We start from the raw sequence: 9072 nt of genomic DNA on the forward strand, positions 1-9072 counted from the left end.
GTGGTGTGTCAAAGAGCCTTTTTAGCAGTGTGACTTTGAAGACACATTAGACAAAGTCAAGTGGGTAAATAATGTGTCAAAAGAGCCTTTTTAGCAGTGAAACTTTGAAGACACCATTAGAAAAAAAAAACAATCTCAAAGCCTCAAAGTGGACAGACAGGGCCATCTGAGATTTCAAATCTGTTTTTTGGATTAAATCCATCTGAATTCACAGCACTTGCTCATTTGAAATTTGACGGATGACTTGGACTTTAGATTTCAATTCTCCTGAATTTTCTATCACCAATGGAATCCTGATGTGGAAATGGAGAACTAATAGTGCTGAGTCTGTATCTTTTGTTTTTGTAGCATTTTATGACGAACATTTTACGTCAAAATGATGTAAGTATTGTTTGTTATCTGCAGTTGAGTAATTTCCTAATTGTATGGAACCAGTAATCAGTTGTGTGTTCTGTATGAATGCAAAGGTTGTGTTTAAAGAGTTTTAAATTATAATTGCATTTTGTTTCTGTATTATCTATCAATGGCCAGAGAACCACTATAGTGATGACGAAAATCTTATGCTGAAGTGATGTATGCAAGCATTGTTTTTTTTTTTCTACAGTTAAATAATCTTTTCACTGTATGTAAAAAATAATTAGTTGTCTGTTGCATGTCAAGCTGAAAATTTATGTTTGAAGGATTTTGATAAACCTAATTGTTTGATTTCATGGTCAGTGGGAGCTATAATATTTAAATTGTCATCTTCATCAAGAAATTTGAATTAGCATATAAACTTAGAAATGATTATATCTTTAGAAAGAATGATACAGAGACAGAGGGCATGAGAAACAAATATGGATCAGTCTAGCTTCTTAGAAGTACCATTATGACTATATGAAAGAACAGTAAAGTTTGCAAATTATTCTTGGTAGTCATTCCCTGAACTCAATGGGCAATTGTTTTAATTGAAAATTATTTTCTTTTTACAATTACTTTATGCTGCTAATCTCTGTAATTTTTTTTAATTGGTAGCCTTTTCATATAATTTAGTTGAAGATATACTTGTCATATAATGGACAGTTGATCAAATTTCCTTGTCTGAATATTCATGGCAGATGCTCAAGTTCTAAACTTTATATACAGACACCATCAATTTCTATTGGAAAAGAAAGCAGGTAACACAGACAATTTATCTCAAACCTTATTCTCATATGACATTTTATTCAATCACCAGAGTGGAGTACATTTGAAGTATATAGGTACCAGAACCAGTACTCAAATTGCAACAACAACAATAACAGGAAACAAACTGTATCATCAGTAACTCAAAACTATAGCTATAAAACTCTTTATCTTTTAGAGTTAATTGCTTTAAGGGCTAGTGATTGGTGGAGAAGAGTAGAAGGGGAAGCTAGGGCATGTGGTAGTTGTAGTGGTTCTTTGGAAATGAATGATTAGCAGGAACAGAAGGCATAGGAGGCATTGTGAACTTTGGTATATCTCCAGGCTTGGTTGCAGGGAAAGGTGGCAATGCAAACTTTGGCATACCAGGCCATGTAGGCTCCCATTTTGGCAGCTTTTGTTTATCTGAAGGTTTGCGCGGGCAAGGTCGTCTCCCCATTGGCGGCGGGAATATCGGTTTATGATCGAAAGGTGGCGGCATTGGCAGCATTGGTGACCAGGGATGCCCAGGTTTAATTGGCTTGAATGGCTTGAATGGAATTCTGGGCAATGGTGGCCATTGATATTGATGATGTCCGGGCATTACTGGCTTAAATGGCTTAAAAGGACCGATGTTAACTGGAGGAGAGTTAGAAGGAGATGCGGCCGGAGATACCTCCAATGGCTTAAGAGGACCGATGTTAATTGGAGGAGAGTTGGAAGGAGATGCGGCCGGAGATATTATCTCCGGCTTGTTTGATAGATGCCGAGCTGCATAGTTGGTTGAGAATATGAAACTGAAGGTGAATAATACTGAGAACAATAAGGTGGTGGATGCCATGGTTACTACTCTGTGAATAAGAGGATTGATTTAATGGCTTGAGATGTGTTTGTTGATCATTAAGCATTGTGTTTATATAGAGTTTGCATGAAGGTGTGGTTGTTGTGTGGTTATTGATTTCTGGTTTGATAGCACTATTGCTAGTGATGTTTGTTTGTCTTAAAAATAGTCAAAAGGTGAAATGTAAAACTAGAGAATTGGATTTAGTGGGTTGGTGTTTAATCAGAGGACTTGAGATTGACTTTGGAGATGTCTTTTGGAGGATTCAACTCTAAAAGATAATGTTTTTTTAATTGGTGGATTCATTAGCTCCTATGGAACTTGAACCAATGTTTTATTTTTAACATTTTCAGTATTTCAATTAAGAAGTAGATAATGAGGTAATATTTCATCATAAATGATGTAATCAATACTCCTCTTGCTATTAATGTGAAGCCGAACATTTTCATTGTTAAATAGTAAATTTGCATAGTTTTATGATAAAAAAAATCTAACATTTTCATTGTTAAATAGTAAATTTGCATAGTTTTATGGTAAAAAAAATCATTAGATGATGATCTAACAGTTATCATCAAACATTTTTAGAGGACAACTCTAAAGATATGCACAGGTGCATTATTTAATGGTTATTATCAAACGTCTTTAGAGAACTGTTATTGTTTACCCTATACACACATATATATATATGAAAGGTCTACCGTTATTGTTTACCCTATACACACACATATATATATATATATATATGAAAGTTCACAGGGCATGGGCCGAAACAGCATGAAAACTATCAAATGGCCCAATGGGCCATCAACATATGTGTGTAGATATATATATATATTCCTCTAAACAGGAAATTAATAAAAACAAGTTGGTATATATATATTTTATGGGAACAGTTATTAATTAAAATCTCATTTCATTGAACCGGAGAAGGTCGATATGGACGATAGAAATCCCTCACCGTCTGGGACACTAGCTTGCGGCGGCACCGACGACGGCGATTCGACGGGGGCCGGTGCATCGCATTCCGGCCACCAACTCGATGGCTGCGAAGCCGTGGCAAAGGCGATCGAATCCACGCTGGGGGTGGTGATGAGGGAGTTCGATTCCCGATCTAAGAGCGCTGAACGCAGTCAGGATGAGCTGTCTCTCGCCATCGATCGTCTCACTGGAGGTGAATTCTCGTTTCAAAATTGAATCTTTTGCTTTGTTGCTCAGGATTAATCTGTTGTCAAGTTCCCTCCTTGATTAATAATATATATATATTGGCAGAATTAGATAAATTGTTAGAGGATGCACCTGTGCCATTGATAATGCGGCATGCTGCGAAGATCTCATCCATTCGCAAGAGAATTTCAGCTATGAATTTGTTGTTGAAGTCGATACAGAGGCGCATGGACCGCATCGATTTCATGTTGTCCAGTGGCTCATTGATGGGTATAATGCTAAATTAGATTAATTTTTGTAGTTTCAAGTAGATTGCGATATTTAAATCTTCATATTCTTAATCTGGAAATTCATGGTAAAATCTCTAAAACTCTAGTTGATGTTTGAGTGATTGAAAGATTTATTGTTACTTTAATGATTTTAAAACTCACTTTGGTTGGAGTTTTTTCCTCTTTGTTGAATACTATGTTTTGCTTCTCTATGATCTTATCACCTTGATATGACTTCATGAGAACTTTCTATTTTTGAGAAACTATTATCTATACGTTCTTTTGGCATAAAATGGTTAATATGCACTATTCAATTTTTATTACTTGCTTATTTTCGTTTTGCCTCACCTTGGTCTGATCAGATTTTTTTTTCCTAATGTTGCAGAGAAAGCTCCTGGAGGTGAAGATGTTGCTCCAATGTCATCATCAACTACGTAGTTCTGGTATTTATTGTTCGCTTCTTGTTATGAGGCCAACTGGTTTTTCGAACCATTTGGTTTGTTTTTAATAGAAAATTGTGTTCTAAACATGTGAGTTTCAGGAACCTGCATAGTAGTCTAGAACAGGTAAAACTATATATAGAATATATAAAGGTTCACTTTTTGAAAGAAAAAAAGAGTAGAAGATTGTCATTTTTCATGTTTTTTGGGCGACTAATGATACAAAGAATAAGTGGAAGAACCTATCTATCTGGCCAAAAATTTGTATGTTTTGATGCAAGTAATTTAATTTGCTAACCTCACTCACTATTTGGGATCTGAAGAGTAATATGTATGATTTGTGCCTTTCCAAATTTATTTTGAGTAATACATGGTTCATTTAAAATTTGAACTCTGACTATGTTGTTTTCATGCAAAATTGCCACTTGTGTTGGGATTCTTGTGTCCAATTTTCTGTTTTTCACGTCCCATTTGTTTTTGTTAACCATTCTTAATTTTAATCATTAACTGGCAACCAATACATTTATGTTAATGTTCTTGGTGTAGTAGTATACCCATGCCTTTTTTCTTTTGCATTGCCCCTTTAGTTTATTCCACAATATTACAAGCCTTTGAGTTTGTTGAAAAAAATAATAATTTCCATACTCTTGATTTTGTTTTGGAGCTTGTCTTCTCAATTCTTCCTATAAACTTCATATCTATTATTTGAGTACTTGTATAAAATATTGACTGGGCTAGCTTAAGGTGATCCAACTAAAACTTAGTGGGATCTAATATTTACATTAGCAGGAAGTTTATAAACATACATGTCTAGTTTTGATTCATATTCGATTTATTTATCCTGTCATCCGATTTGCTTTCACTTGTTTATCCTCTGATGCTAATGGATACCTTTGCCCAGCTTGAACATTGTGTAATATGAACTGAATTAAAAACCGAGTATAAAATCAAATTCACATATCTGTTTATTACGCATGGGATTTGCACACACACGTTTTTTTAGTTTAGCAACATTATCTTTATTTTAGGTGTCTAGGTGGACTCCACATTTTTAACCCGAAAGAAGAGTAACTCATGCTGAGGATAGACGAATTTTCTCAAGATGAGGTGGGAAGTCTGCTTATTTAGAAATGGTCTGAGATCCTAACAAAGTTCCTGATATTCATGTCTCATATTGTTCCTCAATATTTGCTCATGCACCAACCATTAATTCTAGAAGTCATCTATATTTGCAGTTAAATTTTGGCCATTATCTTTTTCAGGAGGCTAGATGCTTTGATTTGGAGGTTCAAACATCAAATTGTTTTCCTGTTCATATCTAGAGAATTTTGTGTTGTCATTGCATAAGATTCTCATGTATTATGTATATATTTTCCATGATCACCTTTAATGGCCAATGTATTGAGTTCTTTGTTGTTACAATATAAGACAAAAATTTGCTGTCAAAATTCCATCTCTGCTATATCTGATTATGAATGATAGCACATGATTGTCATAATAAGTGGCCTAAGAAAAATTGAAGTAGAGGAAGCAAGGCCGAGTCAGGACAGCCAGGTTATATGGTGTTAAGAGTTTCTCGCAACTTCTGCGGCAATGTTTGCAATCTCTAACTGATGCTGAAGGCTATTCCAAGACATATCTGACAGATATTGAAGATCAATAAAGGATGACTTCTAAAATGTAGCATTGGATATTTCTTTAGGTAATACTTTTGACAGAAGGTAGCATTGGACCTTAGGAATGCATATGATTTTTCTTTTTGACAACTATACTAATATTATACCTGACACCACTTGCAAAAGAAGCATTTAGATATACAAAACAGAGATTTTCGGTCTATTAACATTCCTGAAATACCAAACTGCCATACTCTTACCAGTGACCGTCCCTCTTCCATGTTTACAATAGAAAGCAATTGCACTAATAGCATTCACATAGTTGACAACAATAGAGCGCACAGTGTTACACACACACACACACATTAATTCTTAGGCAACTTTGAAGGAGCTGGAAGAGCTCTCAACGAACTTCCTAGCTCCCTTGAACCATCTCTTGTCTCCAGCCTGTGCCTTGCAGATATAAAGCTTTCCATTTGATACAGTGGCTTTTATAAGCTGGTGCTTCCCGCCCTCATCTCCGTCAGCTGTCCTTGTCAATACTGAGACAAAGTAGTATTTCTTGCCGTCGATGTCTGCTGTTTCAGACTCCAATATGTTTGCGGTGGCAACAGCATCCTTGTCAAATCCACCCTGATAATAAAAAAGAACAAGTTATCAGTTGAGTCTCATTGTTTTGCACTTGCTCTAGAATTTTGTCCAAACAGAACATCTGATAAACCATATTTATTCTTACCTCAGCCTGTGTCTTGCCAGCAAAAATCTGCTTCCCTAGCAAATAATCAAACTGCATACCGATGAAATCAAACTCATGTTATATGAAGTCCTAAAACCGAAATTGATCATTATAATAAACACATAGATCTTGTGAGTATAGAACAGAGCCCTGTTGCAATTACCTGGGAGATGAATTCCTCAGGTGTGCCATAGTCAGTGATGGCCTTCTTGTCTGTGGGTTGTATTATTACTGAAAGATAGCTGAGTGCATCAGAATTATCCTCATATCGCATCACCTGGCCAGGGAACTCCACCTCTTTGCTCGGGTTCCATTTCGATGGTACCTGCACCTGGAATCCACTCCCAGTGTACGGCAAGAAATCGGTGTTTGTTTTTGGCTTGCCGAAGATATTAGCTGCATAAATTGTCAAGTTGTTGTATTCATAAAAGATCAAATTTTTATATTTCTATTGCGCTCATATTTCTGCAACTTTAGGATATCAGTTACTAACAAGTGAAAACAGATGCACTATACCAGATTCTCCGTAGGCAGCATCAGCCGGGGAGACCTTGGAGCCAACGGCAGCAGTGCCAATGAGGATGGTGAGTGCTAATCGGCGTGAAACTGTTGCATTGTTTTCAGGTTCCTGCTTCTGAGCCTTGCACACCAACTGCGAGGACTTGAGGTTCGGTAGAAGACGATGCGCCGGAGTCTTGGAGGTGGTGGTGGGCACATGGTGGTGGAGGAAACAGGCAGTTGATGCCATCTCTGAGACTCACTGACTCACTGAATGTGAGTTCTTGCTTCTTGTTCTTCTGTTTTTGTGTTGTGTGAGTGTGTGTTGGATGTGGAATGTAGATAGATTTGTTAGAAGGGTTGAGGTTGATAATGGAGGAGGATTAGAACATTGGATTGGATAGGGTTTTTGAAGCTCCCATTGGTCCACGCTGGACTCTCTAGTTGATTTCCCATCTCCCTCTTTTCTTCTTGATTGAGCTTGCAATTTCATCCACAACCTCTTTTCTCTTTCTCCATGTCATTATTTATTTATTTATTTTTACATATACATCTGCCATCAAAATTTCTTCCAGTCAAAATCTCATTAACTTGCTTAAAGTTGAGCTTCTTACTTATATAAATTATATATATATATATATATATATATATATATATATGTATGCCTTTTTTTTATGTTTTGTTATGAAAGCGTATGCATTCTTATATGATAATTATTATTATTTTTTTATTTTTGAATATGATGTTTAGTTAGTTATTACCATTGTAAGTTCTGTGCATGGTGCAAAGATCGCAGGCTGTCATGTGTGAAATTGTGTTTTTTTTTTTTTTAATTTGTATACCCCCACAATAATGGGTGGTTACAAATATACACCTTCAAAAATTATATTTGGTTTTATTTTTTTTATAAATCATTTTTGTTTGTTTATATACACTTTCATTCAAGGTAATTTAAAAATTATATAAAAAGTCAAATTATTTTTTATCCTTCTCTCTTTAAATTTTGAAGAAAAAAAAAAGTATAACATCCGAATTGGTCCCTCTACTTTTCTTTCTTTTCTCTTTTGATTTTTTTGCTTAAAAATACTTCCAACTAGTCCCTTTATTTTTAAAAATTGGCTCACTTAATCTAACTAATCTTATTTTCAAGAGTAGAGAGATTAGTTGAGAAAAAATTAAAAGTAGAAGAACTAAGTGAGCTCATTTCAAGAGTTGAAGGACTAGTTTGGAGTATTTCTGAGTAAAGAGATTAAAAGAGAAGAGAGAAAAGTAGAGGGACCAATTCGATATTATATATAAAAAAAAAAAAATAACTATGTTTATTTTATGGAATTTAGAAAGATCAGTTTTGTTTTCTATAGTTTATTTCACAATCTTCCCCACATGGCCAATTACATCTGTATGTATGTATGTATGTCAATATATTCAGGTATACATGAAAATATTGATATATATATATATATTCAACTCATGGTTTGCTCAACACAAAGGCTTGCATCATCATCATCGTCACATGTATACCCTCATGAATTCTGATAAGATTGTATGAATGCCAGTCACAAATTCTCAACCATTCATGAATTTTGACAGAAAACTCCCATGAATCCCATCTATCAAATCCTCATTACAACCACAGGTTCCCTCCCTTTCATCCAATATAAAACAAAACCTTCTTCATTTTCAAACAATCACCACTACTACTACTACTACAACAACAATGGCTTCCAAAACTCTCTCCTTCTTCTCCATGCTCATACTCATTGCACTCTCTATTCTGCCAAATGCCAACACTTGCCATGCAGTAGCTCGGCCTATACCGATCGATACTGAGTTATCAACTTTGCCGAAACCTACATTACCACCAGGATTACCAACGGTTCCGGATGTCCCAATACCTCAAATTCCCAAGATCCCTGATATTCCTCCTATTCCTCTCATTCCCACCACCCCAATAATCTCACCGCCCCCTTCTACTTCTATTCCATGATATCTATTTATTCATTCTACTGCATTATTAGTTCATGATGTCTATTTTCTATTATTGTTGTTCAATTTGAAGCACTGTTCATGCACTGTTGTTTTCTGTAACCATTCTGTAATTGTAATTCTGTTATGTACTTTGTAACTTCTTAATGTCAACATTGTTTAAGTTTGGTTCTCATCATGTCCTTATAAATCCAAGCAGTTGTTTTTTTTTTTCTTTTTTTTTAAAAAAAAAAGGTTAAATCATAAATTTATTATATAAACATCAAGAGAACGTTGTGGAAAAGACAGCAAAACAGATTATGTTTTTCTAATTTAATTTCTGCGTTTACACATCAAAGAAAGTTGTCTGATATCATAAGATTAATTAAGGTTAATCCAT

At 35.1% G+C, this 9072-nt stretch overlaps 4 protein-coding genes across 7 annotated transcripts in view; 2 read left to right on the top strand and 2 right to left on the bottom strand.

The window, feature by feature from the left end:
• Window positions 1–1393: 1393 nt before the first annotated feature.
• Window positions 1394–1984, bottom strand: LOC120249307 (vegetative cell wall protein gp1-like). The gene has a single exon (XM_039257809.1). It carries the CDS (start codon window positions 1982–1984, stop codon window positions 1394–1396), a length of 591 nt encoding a protein of 196 aa, XP_039113743.1.
• An 898-nt stretch (window positions 1985–2882) lies between these two features.
• Window positions 2883–5795, top strand: LOC120249865. Of its 4 annotated transcripts, XR_005532896.1 has the most exons (5): window positions 2884–3155; window positions 3254–3418; window positions 3803–3860; window positions 4886–4964; window positions 5120–5795. XR_005532896.1 is itself a non-coding variant. In XM_039258552.1 (4 exons), the coding sequence occupies exons 1-3, from the start codon at window positions 2921–2923 to the stop codon at window positions 3853–3855; spliced, it is 447 nt and encodes a 148-aa protein (XP_039114486.1). In that variant the 5' UTR covers window positions 2883–2920; the 3' UTR covers window positions 3856–3860; window positions 5120–5795. The 4 variants fall into 4 exon arrangements, 3 of the variants coding, with proteins under 3 accessions (XP_039114486.1, XP_039114484.1, XP_039114485.1); XM_039258552.1 differs by lacking the exon at window positions 4886–4964 and having other exon boundaries at window positions 2883–3155; window positions 3260–3418; XM_039258550.1 differs by lacking the exon at window positions 4886–4964.
• On the bottom strand, window positions 5673–7056 carry LOC120249864 (oxygen-evolving enhancer protein 2, chloroplastic-like). Its single transcript, XM_039258549.1, has 4 exons — window positions 6726–7056; window positions 6373–6605; window positions 6210–6260; window positions 5673–6106 (listed from the first exon to the last, which is right to left on the bottom strand). Exons 1-4 carry the CDS (start codon window positions 6955–6957, stop codon window positions 5846–5848), a joined length of 777 nt encoding a protein of 258 aa, XP_039114483.1. The 5' UTR covers window positions 6958–7056; the 3' UTR covers window positions 5673–5845.
• A 1251-nt stretch (window positions 7057–8307) lies between these two features.
• LOC120249308 (protein PELPK1-like) overlaps window positions 8308–9072 on the top strand; it is a 2922-nt gene continuing 2157 nt past the window's right edge. Inside the window, exon 1 of the mRNA XM_039257810.1 lies at window positions 8308–8691. Coding sequence (XP_039113744.1) covers window positions 8425–8691 — 267 coding nt within the window. The 5' untranslated portion in view covers window positions 8308–8424. The remainder of the gene's footprint in view (window positions 8692–9072) is intronic.

The sequence above is a fragment of the Dioscorea cayenensis genome, chromosome 19, assembly GCF_009730915.1.
Source record: "Dioscorea cayenensis subsp. rotundata cultivar TDr96_F1 chromosome 19, TDr96_F1_v2_PseudoChromosome.rev07_lg8_w22 25.fasta, whole genome shotgun sequence".
In the NCBI taxonomy this organism is placed as follows: domain Eukaryota; kingdom Viridiplantae; phylum Streptophyta; class Magnoliopsida; order Dioscoreales; family Dioscoreaceae; genus Dioscorea; species Dioscorea cayenensis.